The following is a 13,735-nucleotide window of genomic DNA, read 5'->3' on the forward strand; positions in this document are numbered from 1 at the left end:
TCCCGCCGGGGACCGCGGCGCCCCCTGCTGGAGCGCGGCGGGCGCTGGGTGCCGCTCCCGGCCGCTCGCCGCCGCCGTGACGGTCGCGGGGAGGCCGCGGCGCGCTGGGAGCGGCCCCGGGGAGCGGCCGGTGCGGGGCCGGGGGAGGCGGCGGCGGCCGCGCCGGGTCTAGGCGGAGCGCGGAGCACGGAGGTGCGAGAGTCACGGTGGCCGAGTGGTTAAGGCGTTGGACTCGAAATCCAATGGGGTTTCCCCGCACAGGTTCGAATCCTGTCCGTGACGCCACGCTTTGCTTTTGCTGCGCGGGGACGGGGAGCAGCCCTCAGCCATGGTACCTCTTTATTAATGAGGTACCTCGTCTAATTAGTCCTTTATGGGGGGACTTTAGTCCTTTATGGGCACTGGGGACAACCCTCGGTGGCCGAAGACCCCCCAGAGACCCCCAACCCCGAGGAGGCTCCAGGCTGTGGGGAGCAGCAACACCCCCCCCACACACCCCAAAAGGGCGTTTTGCAACCCCAGTGACACAAATGGAAGGGTGAAACCCCCCCAAACACACCCATTTCCACAAGGGGCTGATGGGGGATTTTGGGGGGTGGGTGCAGCCCCCACCCCGAAGCACCCAAAGGCTGAGAAAGGAACCAGAACGCTGTTTATTGACCACGGGAATCCCCGTGTCCCAGGGCCACAGCCCCCGGTGGGAGGGACACGAGGGGGGAGGGAATGGTAAAAAAACAACCAAACCTGATGAAACAAACACAAATAAATTAAACTCCCAAGGAGGAAAAGGCAGCAGGTGCTGAGGTGCCTGAGCACGGTCCCAAAACGGGGAGGGGAAGGGAAATAAAACCAAGGAAAGGCCAAAAAACCACCCCGGAGAGGTACAAAACAAAGAGTAATAGAGAAGCACAATCACAAGTGTCTGGAAAAAAACGGCTGTAAGAGCAGAAAGAGCAGAGCCAGGACATGGCTGGGGGGGGAAAGGAGGGAGGGTGAGGGGCTGTGAGCCAGGGGGGAGCACGAGGCTGGAGGTGGGGGGCTGGGGCATGCATGAGAGGGGCCTGGGGGGGCTGCAGGAGCCGTGTGGGGGGCACAAAGATGGTCCCAACACTGATCCACCCCCCGTGTAGTGGGAGGTCTGAGGCTGTGGTGGGTTGGGGTGCTGCTTTGGGCTGGGACCCTCCCCCTGCTGAGCCCCTGGGGAAGGTGGGAAGTGAGGTGTGAGATGTGGAGAGGGAGGGAGAGCTGAGGGGGATCCGGGCACTGGGGGCTCAGCCTGGCTCAGCTGCTGGGGTTTGGGGTTGGGAGGAGGTGGAACCATCTCCCAAAAGGCTGCTCCTTCTCAGGCACAGGACAGGGGGGCTGAGCTGCAAAGGGGTTGGGGCTGGCAGAGGGGCTGCAGCCTGCCCTCACCCCAGCAGGGAGAGAGGAGGATTCACCAGAGGCTGGAGGGAGAGAACACCACAGCAGTGACAGGGAAACAAGCAGCTGTGCCCAGCCTCAAGCCCCCACCTCCACACCCTCCCTCTCCCCTCCCCATCCCATCCCATCCCATCCCATCCCTCCCTCTCCCCTCCCCATCCCATCCCATCCCATCCCATCCCATCCCATCCCTCAGCCACACGGTTTCGCTGGCCCCAAGTCTTTCAGATCTCCTCCACTCCGTGTGCGAATATCATGACGAGTCCCGGCTCCAGCACCATGTCCTCTCCCATGTGCTGGTTCTCACAGGCCATCACCACCACAGCCTGTTTCCCGGGGATCCTTTTGGCCACATAGTTCTCGTAGTAGCGCCGGTTCATCTGGCGCGTCTCCAGCGTGGCCAGGCCCTGCGGCCAGTTCCGCTCGTGGGCGTTTTCGATCAGCTCGTTGATGATGGACGTGGGGCAGCCGCTTTCCACCAGCGACCGTTTGATCACGGCCTGGAGCACGGCGTCAGGGGTGGAGATCATCCCGCCCCAGCGTGTCACCCGCGCCGGCTGCAGCGAGTTCACCCACCTGCACGCACACAGAGGTCCAGGGTCAGGCTGGGGAAGGGGTGGGGAGGGACTTGAAGAGATGCTGCAGCCCCAGCCCCTGCTCCAGCAGCTTCCCCTGGCTCAGGGGGCACAGGAACGTGTCCAGGGGGGGTTGGGAACCTCCTGAGAAGGAGCCTCCACACCCTCCCTGGGCAGCCTGGGCCAGGGCTCCCTCAGCTCAGCACCAAAGGACTTGCTCCATCTGTTCCAGTGGAACTCTTTGTGTCCCAGCCTGTGCCCATCACCCCTTGTCCTGCCACTGGCCACCCCAGCAAGGAAATGTCACCTCAGTCTCCTGACACCCTTTATCAGACTCACAGCATGGTGGGGTTGGGAGGGAGCTTTAGAGCTCATCCAGTGCAACCCCCTGCAGAAGCAGCTCCCACCTAGGTCAGGTCACACAGGAACGTGTCCAGGGGGGTCTTGAAGAGCTCCAAGGAAGGAGCCTCCACACCCTCCCTGGGCAGCCTGGGCCAGGGCTCCCTCAGCTCAGCACCAAAGGACTTGCTCCTCCTGTTTAAGTGGAACCTTTTGTGTTCCAGCCTGTGTCCATGCTGGACATCCCCTCCACAGACAGGATCTGTGTCCAGGGGGTGTTTTGCTGGGGAGCTCAGTTTTCCTTCTCCCCCATTCCCTGGGCTGCTGTGGGTGCTGAGCTCACTGCAGGTGCTGCCCTTCTCACATGGGAATGCAGCTCTGGCAGTCACTCTGTGAGGACATTGCACTTCTTGCTTTTTGTGGCCAGCACTTGATCCTCCCACAGTTGCCTCCCAAACCCACCTCCAGCACATCTCTCCTGTCCCCGCTCCTGCCTCTCTTGTCCTTTCTTTATTAATAGGACTTTTCTCTGGTTGTCACCTCTGATCCCATAAAAACCACAGAACCACACAGAGTCACAGGATGGTGAGGGGTGGGAAGGGCCCTGCAGAGCTGCTGCAGCCCCAGCCCCTGCTCCAGCAGCTTCCCCTGGCTCAGGGGGCACAGGAATGTGTCCGGGGGGGTTGGGAACCTCCTGAGAAGGAGCCTCCACATCCAGCCTGGGCCAGGGCTCCCTCAGCTCAGCACCAAAGGACTTGCTCCATCTGTTCCAGTGGAACTCTTTGTGTCCCAGCCTGTGCCCATCACCCCTTGTCTTGCCACTGGCCACCCCAGCAAGGAAATGTCACCTCAGTCTCCTGACACCCTTTATCAGACTCACAGCATGGTGGGGTTGGGAGGGAGCTTTAGAGCTCATCCAGTGCACCCCCCTGCAGAAGCAGCTCCCTCCTAGGTCAGGTCACACAGGAACGTGTCCAGGTGGGTCTTGAAGAGCTCCAAGGAAGGAGCCTCCACACCCTCCCTGGGCAGCCTGGGCCAGGGCTCCCTCAGCTCACACTGAAATGGTTTTTCTTTGTGTTTACATGGAACTGGTTGTGTTCCAGCTTCATCCCATCACCATTTGTCCTGTTACAACAGCAAAAAGTGCTGCCCCAACCTCCTGACACCCACCATGGACACACTTGGAACTGTTCATGAGCTCCCCCCTCAGTCTCCTCTTCTCCAGACTCAACAGCCCCAGGGCTGCAGCCTTTCCTCCTCAGGAAGATGCTCCAGTGCCCTGATCATCTTGGTGTCCCTGCACTGGCCTCTGCAGCAGTTCCCTGTCCCTCTGGAGCTGGGGAGATACTTGAAGGTGTTGCTGAGGTGCCCCTGAGCTCAGGCTTCTGTTCCCCAGGCTGAACAGCCCCAGGGCTGCAGCCTTTCCTCCTCACACACTTGTTCCATCCCTCAGCATCTTGCTGGCCCTGCCCTGGCCTCTCTGCAGCACTTCCCTGTCTCTCTGCAGCTGGGGAGCCCAGCACTGGCCCCAGGACTCCAGCTGAGGCCTCCCCAGCTCTGGCAGAGCAGAGGGGCAGCACAACCTCCCTGGCCCTGCTGCCCACACTCTCTTCATGCCCCCCAGGCTGCCATTGGCTCCTTGCCCACCAGCCCACGTTGCTGCCCCACGTTCCCTTTGCTGCCCCCCAGCACTGCCAGGGCCCTGTCCCACAGCCGCTCTCCAGCAGCTCACCCCCAGCCTGGGCTGGTTCCTCACAAACACAAGGGTCAGAGCTGCCTCCCACCAAAACCCCTCACTGGCTGCTCCAGGTTCATTTGGGAAATGCCTCTGGTTCCCCACCTCCCCCTCCCCTCTTTCCACCTCTCAAACAGGACCCAGCTGCGGTTCAAAGCTCCACAACACCTTTCCCCAGAAAGGACAAGATGAGAAGCCACTTCTGCTGGTGTTTCTCACAAGGAGGAAGGAATCTGGCAATTTCCTGCTCAGGGGCAGGATGCAGGTGGAGGAACAAAAATGCTCCAAGCCCATTGTGCAGCTCAAACAGCACAAACACGCCATAACTGCTCCATGTGACATGAAGCCTTTTCTTCTCCAACAGTGCCTTTACCTCAGGAGACACTTAGAATCACAGAATGAGGGGTGGGAAGGACCCTGCAGAGCTGCTGCAGCCCCAGCCCCTGCTACAGCAGGTTCCCCTGGCTCAGGGGGCACAGGAACATGTGCAGGGGGGGTTGGGAACCTCATGAGGAGCCTCCACACCCTCCCTGGGCAGCCTGGGCCAGGGCTCCCTCCCCTCAGCAACAAAGGACTTGCTCCTTCTGTTTAAATGGAACCTTTTGTGTTCCAGCTTATGCCCATTTACCCCTTGTCCTGTCACTGTGTGCTACAGAAAACAAAGTGTCACCTCACCTGACACCCAGCCTTTAGGTGCTTCTGTTACTGCCATCACCCCTCAGCCTTCTCTACTCCAGGCTGAACAGCCCCAAAACCAGCCCCAAAATCAGCCTCTCACTGAGGCTGGCAGATTCCAAGCTGCACCTGCCCAGCCCCAGCCCCAGCACTCACTCCAGGATCTCGTTGTACTCGATGGTCTCCTCCAGGTTCTGCAGGTTGGGGTTGACGCTGCGGATGGCGCGCATGTAGGCCTTGAGCAGCTGGATGTCCCGCTTCTGAGAGAGGGGGCAAGGGAGAGTCAGTGCTGTGGCTGCAGGGAGGGAGGGAACTGGTGGGATTCATCCCCCTAAACCCACCTGTATCACAGAGTGGTGGGGTGGGAAGGGCCCTGCAGAGCTGCTGCAGCCCCAGCCCCTGCTCCAGCAGCTTCCCCTGGCTCAGGGGGCACAGGAACGTGTCCAGGGGGGGTTGGGAACCTCCTGAGAAGGAGCCTCCACACCCTCCCTGGGCAGCCTGGGCCAGGGCTCCCTCAGCTCAGCACCAAAGCACTTGCTCCTCCTGGGCCAGGGGCACTTGCTGTGTCCCAGCCTGTGCACATCACCCCTTGTCCTGCCACTGGCCACCCCAGCACAAAGCCTGGCCCCATCCATCCTCCTTTAGGGACTCAGCAGCACTGATGAGATCCCCCTGAGCTCAGGCTTCTGTTCCCCAGGCTCAACAGTCCCAGGGCTGCAGCCTTTCCTCAGAAGGAAGATGCTCCAGTACTCTGATCATCTTGGTGTCCCTGCACTGGCCTCTGCAGCAGTTCCCTGTCCCTCTGCAGCTGGGGAGATACTTAAAAGTGTTGCTGAGGTGCCCCTGAGCTCAGGCTTCTGTTCCCCAGGCTGAACAGCCCCAGGGCTGCAGCCTTTCCTCCTCACACACATGTTCCATCCCTCAGCATCTTGCTGGCCCTGCCCTGGCCTCTCTGCAGCACTTCCCTGTCTCTCTGCAGCTGGGGAGCCCAGCACTGGCCCCAGGACTCCAGCTGAGGCCTCCCCAGCTCTGGCAGAGCAGAGGGGCAGCACAACCTCCCTGGCCCAGCTGCCCACACTCTCTTCATGCCCCCCAGGCTGCCATTGGCTCCTTGCCCACCAGCCCACGGTGCTGCCCCACGTTCCCTTTGCTGCCCCCCAGCACTGCCAGGGCCCTGTCCCACAGCTGCTCTCCAGCAGCTCACCCCCAGCCTGGGCTGGTGCTGGGTTGGTTCCTCCCCAGCTGCAGGACTCTGCCCTTGGTGCCCCTCAGCAGGTTCCTCTGTGCCCATCTCTCAAGCCAACTCAGATCTTGCTGAATGGCAGCACAACCTTCCACAGGGAACTGAATCCCTTGGTCACAGTCCCTGTCCCATCCTTGCTCTCTGCCCCTGGTGGGGGATTTTGGGGAGTGGGTGCAGGCTCTGAGAGGCCGATAAAGCCACCAGCAGCTGCTGATTGCTCACAGTCTTGGTGACTCCACTTGCATCCCAGCTCTGTGCACACAGAGCCTTACCCATGCCCAGCCCCTCTGCAGCCACTTTCTGTGCCCACAAAGCCTTTTTGGTGTCTGAGGAGAAGAAGAGTAGCCCTTCCCATGAGAGATCCAGCACTAGGGAGCCCAGACCCACCTGCTCTGCCAGCTGATGCTTGTGCTCTGCCGAGGTCTTCTCCAGCTCGGCGATTCTCGTCTGCTGCTGTTGCACCACGGATCTCAGATGCTTGATGCAGTTGTGGTTTGGCAGCTCATCTTTGGGCATCTCCAAGCTGTGGAGGATTAGAACAAAAATGAGAAGCAAGTGGAAGGCCCCACATTAGGGAGAGTCACACACTCAGTGCTCGGTGGCAGCATGTGAGCAGCCTCCAGAGTGAATGTGCTCCTGGAGGGTGTGCTGAGGGGCTCAGCACTGGGAGTGTGTGTGTGTGGCCCAGCCCTGGGGCAGAGCCACAGCAACAAATCACCTCCAGGTCAGAGGGTGATGGGGATTCTCCTCCTCTGAAGCCATCAGGGCTCAGAGGCAGGTCCCAGAATGTTAAAGGTTGGAAGGGAGATGGGAAGCTCATCCAGTGCAGCCCCCTGCCAGAGCAGCAGCACCTAGAGCAGGGCACACAGGGACTCATCCAGCTGGGGTTGGGATGTCCCCAGAGCAGGAGACTGGTGTTTCTCACCCCCACCATTCTATGAGTCTATGATTTCCAGTAGCCAACCAACACCCAATCCCCAGCAAGGAGCTAAAGAGCCTGGGGCTTTGAAATCAGTTTCAAAAGAAAGAGATTGGACTAAAAGTCCTTCCCAACCCTTTCTGCAGCACCATGGCCTCAAAGCCTTCATGGAATCACAGCATGGTGGGGTTGGGAGGGACCTTTAGAGCTCATCCAGTCCAACCCCTCTGCAGAAGCAGCTTCCCCTGGCTCAGGGGGCACAGGAATGTGTCCAGGGGGGGTTGGGAACCTCCTGAGAAGGAGCCTCCACACCCTCCCTGGGCAGCCTGGGCCAGGGCTCCCTCAGCTCAACAGTGAGGAAAGGAGCTCTGATACCCTCTGAGCCCTGCAGTGCCTCCCCACCTACAGCCACCTTCCCCCAGAGCACACTGTAGAGGTTTTGCCTGGGCCAGGTTTTTGGTAGCAGGGGATGAGGCTCCAGGGGTGGCTTCTTTTTAAACAAAGAGTTGCCAGAAGCTTCCCCTGGAGCTCACAGGGCTGGGGCCAGTCAGTTCTAAGCTGGTCCCACAGCTGAGCCAGGCCTGGCCAATGAGTGATGGAGGTAAAGCCTCTGTGAATAACACATTTGAGGAGAAGAAGTTGTTGGCAGTTGCTGAACTGCAGCAGCAACTGGGAGTGAGGGTGTGAGAACATCTCCCCAGACACCAAGGGCAGTGGGAAGGAGGGGAGGAGGGTGCTCAGGCCCTGGAAGAAAGACTCAATGCCCTGTGGTGCTGCCCATGGTGAGGCAGCTGTGGCCCTGCAGCCCAGGGAGGCCCCAGGGAGCAGAGACCCACCCACAGCCCGTGGAGGAGCCCACCCCAGAGCGGGTGGATGCCTGAAGGAGGCTGGGACTCTGTGGGGAACCCACCCTGGGGCAAGCTCCTGGCAGGGCCTGGCAGTCTGTGGGGAGAGAGGAGCCCAGGCCACAGCAGGTTTGCTCCCAGGGGATCCTGTGAGGGACTCAGGCTGCAGCAGCCTGCTCCTGTTCCCCCCATGGATGTCCCACGCTGGGGCAGGCTGTGAGGAGCTGCCCCTGGGACAGGCCCCAGGGTTGATTTCTCACCTCCCTGCTCTTATTGTTCCTTTAATAAATCAAACCTTTTTCTCCTTAAGTTGAGTCTGCTTTGCCCATGACACTAATTGCTGAGTGATCTCTCTGTCCTTAACTCACAAGCCATTTGCTCTATTTCTCTCTCTCTCTCCTGCCCAGTTGGGAAGGGGACTGTGAGGTGAGGGAGCCCTGGCCCAGGCAGGGTGTGGAGTCTCCTTCCTTGGAGGTCTTCAAGAGCTGCCTGGACATGTTCTTATGTGACCTGATCTAGGTTGACCTTCTGCAAGGGGGTTGGACTGGATGATCTCCAGAGGTCCCTTCCAACCCCACCATTCTGTGATTCTAAGTGACCTGGGAGTGCTGGGTGATAATAAACTGAACATGGGCTGGTGGGCAAGGAGCCAATGGCAGCCTGGGGGGCATGAAGAGAGTGTGGGCAGCAGGGCCAGGGAGGTTGTGCTGCCCCTCTGCTCTGCCAGAGCTGGGGAGGCCTCAGCTGGAGTCCTGGGGCCAGTGCTGGGCTCCCCAGCTGCAGACAGACAGGGAAGTGCTGCAGAGAGGCCAGGGCAGGGCCAGCAAGATGCTGAGGGATGGAACATGTGTGTGAGGAGGAAAGGCTGCAGCCCTGGGGCTGTTCAGCCTGGGGAACAGAAGCCTGAGCTCAGGGGCACCTCAGCAACACTTTTAAGTATCTCCCCAGCTGCAGAGGGACAGGGAACTGCTGCAGAGGCCAGGGCAGGGACACCAAGATGATCAGGGCACTGGAGCATCTTCCTTATTAGGAAAGGCTGCAGCCCTGGGGCTGTTCAGCCTGGGGAACAGAAGCCTGAGCTCAGGGGGATCTCAGCAACACTTTTAGGTATCTCCCCAGCTGCAGAGGAACAGGGAACTGCTGCAGAGGCCAGTGCAGGGACACCAAGATGATCAGGGCACTGGAGCATCTTCCTTATGAGGAAAGGCTGCAGCCCTGGGGCTGTTGAGTCTGGAGGAGAGTGAGGGAGGAACTCATGAATAGTTCCAAGTGTGTCCATGGTGGGTGTCAGGAGGTTGGGGCAGCACTTTTTGCTGTTGTAACAGGACAAATGATGATGGGATGAAGCTGGAACACAACCAGTTCCATGTAAACACAAGGAAAAAAGCATTTCAGTGTGAGCTGAGGGAGCCCTGGCCCAGGCTGCCCAGGGAGGGTGTGGAGGCTCCTTCCTTGGAGCTCTTCAAGACCCCTCTGGACACGTTCCTGTGTGTCCTGACCTAGGTGGGAGCTGCTTCTGCAGGGGGTTGGGCTGGATGAGCTCTAAAGCTCCCTTCCAGCCCCCACCATGCTGTGAGTCTGATAAAGGGTGTCAGGAGACTGAGGTGACATTTCCTTGCTGGGGTGGCCAGTGGCAGGACAAGGGGTGATGGGCACAGGCTGGGACACAGCAAGTGCCCCTGGCCCAGGAGGAGCAAGTCCTTTGGTGCTGAGCTGAGGGAGCCCTGGCCCAGGCTGCCCAGGGAGGGTGTGGAGGCTCCTTCTCAGGAGGTTCCCAACCCCCCCTGGACATGTTCCTGTGTGACCTGACCTAGGTGGGAGCTGCTTCTGCAGCGGGGTTGCACTGGCTGAGCTCTAAAGCTCCTTCCCAACCCCACCATGCTGTGATTCCACGATATTCTGACTTGATGGAGACACCAGGTTGAGACACCACCCCCAAAACACATTCCCCCACATCCCCCCTCTGTGTCCCACAGGTTGAGACACCAGGTTGAGACACCACCCCCAAACCCATTCCCCCACATCCCCCCTCTGTGTCCCACAGGTTGAGACACCACCCCAAAACCCATTCCCCCACATCCCCCCTCTGTGTCCCACAGGTTGAGACACCAGGTTGAGACACCACCCCCAAACCCATTCCCCCACATCCCCCCTCTGTGTCCCACAGGTTGAGACACCACCCCCAAACCCATTCCCCCACATCCCCTCTCTGTGTCCCACAGGTTGAGACACCAGGTTGAGACACCACCCCCAAACCCATTCCCCCACATCCCCCCTCTTTGAGACACCAGGTTGAGACACCACCCCAAACCCATTCCCCCACATCCCCCCTCTGTGTCCCACAGGTTGAGACACCAGGTTGAGACACCACCCCAAAACCATTCCCCCACATCCCCCCTTTGTGTCCCACAGGTTGAGACACCAGGTTGAGACACCACCCCCAAACCCATTCCCCCACATCCCCCCTCTGTGTCCCACAGGTTGAGACACCAGGTTGAGACACCACCCCAAACCCATTCCCCCACATCCCCCCTCTGTGTCCCACAGGTTGAGACACCACCCCCAAACCCATTCCCCCACATCCCCCTCTCTGTGTCCCACAGGTTGAGACACCAGGTTGAGACACCACCCCAACACCCATTCCCCCACATCCCCCCTCTGTGTCCCACAGGTTGAGACACCACCCCAAAACCCATTCCCCCACATCCCCCCTCTGTGTCCCACAGGTTGAGACACCACCCCCAAAACCCATTCCCCCACATCCCCCCTCTGTGTCCCACAGGTTGAGACACCACCCCCAAAACCCATTCCCCCACATCCCCCCTCTGTGTCCCACAGGTTGAGACACCACCCCCAAAACCCATTCCCCCACATCCCCCCTCTGTGTCCCACAGGTTGAGACACCACCCCCAAAACCCATTCCCCCACATCCCCCCTTTGTGTCCCACAGGTTGAGACACCAGGTTGAGACACCACCCCCAAACCCATTCCCCCACATCCCCCTCTCTGTGTCCCACAGGTTGAGACACCAGGTTGAGACATCACCCCCAAACCCATTCCCCCACATCCCCCCTCTGTGTCCCACAGGTTGAGACACCAGGTTGAGACACCACCCCAACACCCATTCCCCCACATCCCCCCTCTGTGTCCCACAGGTTGAGACACCAGGTTGAGACACCACCCCAACACCCATTCCCCCACATCCCCCCTCTGTGTCCCACAGATTGAGACACCAGGTTGAGACACCACCCCAAAACCCATTCCCCCACATTCCCCCTCTGTGTCCCACAGGTTGAGACACCAGGTTGAGACACCACCCCAAAACCATTCCCCCACATCCCCCCTCTGTGTCCCACAGGTTGAGACACCAGGTTGAGACACCACCCCAAACCCATTCCCCCACATCCCCCCTCTGTGTCCCACAGGTTGAGACACCACCCCCAAACCCATTCCCCCACATCCCCCTCTCTGTGTCCCACAGGTTGAGACACCAGGTTGAGACACCACCCCAAAACCCATTCCCCCACATCCCCTCTCTTTGAGACACCAGGTTGAGACACCACCCCAAACCCATTCCCCCACATCCCCTCTCTTTGAGACACCAGGTTGAGACACCACCCCAAACCCATTCCCCCACATCCCCCCTCTGTGTCCCACAGGTTGAGACACCAGGTTGAGACACCACCCCAAACCCATTCCCCCACATCCCCCCTCTGTGTCCCACAGGTTGAGACACCAGGTTGAGACACCACCCCCAAACCCATTCCCCCACATCCCCCTCTCTGTGTCCCACAGGTTGAGACACCAGGTTGAGACACCACCCCCAAACCCATTCCCCCACATTCCCCCTCTGTGTCCCACAGGTTGAGACACCACCCCCAAACCCATTCCCCCACATCCCCCTCTGTGTTCCACAGGTTGAGACACCAGGTTGAGACACCACCCCAAAACCCATTCCCCCACATCCCCCCTCTGTGTCCCACAGGTTGAGACACCACCCCCCAAACCCATTCCCCCACATCCCCCTCTGTGTCCCACAGGTTGAGACACCAGGTTGAGACACCACCCCAACACCCATTCCCCCACATCCCCCTCTCTGTGTCCCACAGGTTGAGACACCACCCCCAAACCCATTCCCCCACATCCCCCCTCTGTGTCCCACAGGTTGAGACACCACCCCAAAACCCATTCCCCCACATCCCCCCTCTGTGTCCCACAGGTTGAGACACCACCCCAAAACCCATTCCCCCACATCCCCCCTCTTTGAGACACCAGGTTGAGACACCACCCCAAACCCATTCCCCCACATCCCCCCTCTGTGTCCCACAGGTTGAGACACCAGGTTGAGACACCACCCCAAACCCATTCCCCCACATTCCCCCTCTGTGTCCCACAGGTTGAGACACCAGGTTGAGACACCACCCCCAAACCCATTCCCCCACATCCCCCCTCTGTGTCCCACAGGTTGAGACACCACCCCCAAACCCATTCCCCCACATCCCCTCTCTGTGTCCCACAGGTTGAGACACCAGGTTGAGACACCACCCCCAAACCCATTCCCCCACATCCCCCCTCTTTGAGACACCAGGTTGAGACACCACCCCAAAACCCATTCCCCCACATCCCCCCTCTTTGAGACACCAGGTTGAGACACCACCCCAAACTCATTCCCCCACATCCCCCCTCTGTGTCCCACAGGTTGAGACACCAGGTTGAGACACCACCCCAAACCCATTCCCCACATCCCCCCTCTGTGTCCCACAGGTTGAGACACCACCCCCAAACCCATTCCCCACATCCCCCCTCTGTGTCCCACAGGTTGAGACACCACCCCCAAACCCATTCCCCCACATCCCCTCTCTGTGTCCCACAGGTTGAGACACCAGGTTGAGACACCACCCCCAAACCCATTCCCCCACATCCCCCTCTGTGTCCCAGTGCTCACCCACATCCCTGCTCGCAGGTGACGGGGCGCTTGGGGTTGTGCTCGCAGTCGTTGAGGTGAGCCGTGAGCGTGTCCAGCCTGACCACGGCGGTGCAGCCGAACACGGCGTTGTCGCAGCTGATCTGCAGCTTGGACAGCATGTTGCGCATGATGCGCGGCACCGGCCGCAGGTGAGCCACCGTCACCACGCTGCGGTCCACGGGACACGTCTGCTGCTGCGAGAACCACTGAGTGATGCAGGCGTTGCAGAAGGCGTGCTCGCAGTGAGGGGCCTGAGGAAGGGGGAGAGGGGTGAAGGAGTAGGGTGGGAGGGGATAGGGGAAGGGTTGGAGGAGGTTGGTGGCATTGAAGAGTTGGGGGATGGGGTTAAAAGGCTGTGGGCGAGTGGGGTTTCAAAGGGATGGGTGCTGGGGACAGGCTGGTTCGACATCTTCATCAACCACCTGGGTGAGGGGACAGAGGGACCCTCAGCACGTTCCCTGCTGGCACCAAACTGGGAGCACTGGCTGATGCACCAGAGGCTGAGCTGCCAGTCAGTGGGATCTCAACCAGCTGGAGAGTTGGGCACAGAGGAACCTGTTGAGGTTCAACAAGGACAAGGGCAGAGTCCTGCAGCTGGGAAGGAACAACCCCCTGCACCAGGACAGGCTGGGGTGACCTGCTGGAGAGCAGCTGTGGGACAGGGCCCTGGCAGTGCTGGGGGGCAGCAAAGGGAACGTGGGGCAGCAACGTGGGCTGGTGGGCAAAGAGCCAGTGGCAGCCTGGGGGGCATGAAGAGAGTGTGGGCAGCAGGGCCAGGGAGGTTGTGCTGCCCCTCTGCTCTGCCAGAGCTGGGGAGGCCTCAGCTGGAGTCCTGGGGCCAGTGCTGGGCTCCCCAGCTGCAGAGAGACAGGGAAGTGCTGCAGAGAGGCCAGGGCAGGGCCAGCAAGATGCTGAGGGATGGAACATGTGTGTGAGGAGGAAAGGCTGCAGCCCTGGGGCTGTTCAGCCTGGGGAACAGAAGCCTGAGCTCAGGGGCAACTCAGCAACACTTTCAA

General features: G+C 60.1%; 1 protein-coding gene and 1 non-coding gene across 4 annotated transcripts in view; one reads left to right on the forward strand and one right to left on the reverse strand.

The window, feature by feature from the left end:
* Positions 1 to 200: 200 nt before the first annotated feature.
* Positions 201 to 282, forward strand: TRNAS-CGA (transfer RNA serine (anticodon CGA)). The gene has a single exon. It is a non-coding gene; the product is annotated as a tRNA-Ser (tRNA).
* A 1,324-nt stretch (positions 283 to 1,606) lies between these two features.
* Positions 1,607 to 13,735, reverse strand: part of RNF41 (ring finger protein 41) — a 28,196-nt gene continuing 16,067 nt past the window's right edge. For all 3 annotated transcript variants that reach the window (XM_062015377.1, XM_062015376.1, XM_062015378.1), the window contains 4 exons: positions 12,699 to 12,970; positions 6,377 to 6,512; positions 4,903 to 5,006; positions 1,607 to 1,998 (listed from right to left, as the gene is read on the reverse strand). In XM_062015377.1, the coding sequence (XP_061871361.1) occupies positions 1,647 to 1,998; positions 4,903 to 5,006; positions 6,377 to 6,512; positions 12,699 to 12,970 (864 nt within the window). In that variant the 3' untranslated portion in view covers positions 1,607 to 1,646. The remainder of the gene's footprint in view (positions 1,999 to 4,902; positions 5,007 to 6,376; positions 6,513 to 12,698; positions 12,971 to 13,735) is intronic.

Source organism: Colius striatus, chromosome 26, assembly GCF_028858725.1.
Source record: "Colius striatus isolate bColStr4 chromosome 26, bColStr4.1.hap1, whole genome shotgun sequence".
Lineage (NCBI taxonomy): Eukaryota > Metazoa > Chordata > Aves > Coliiformes > Coliidae > Colius > Colius striatus.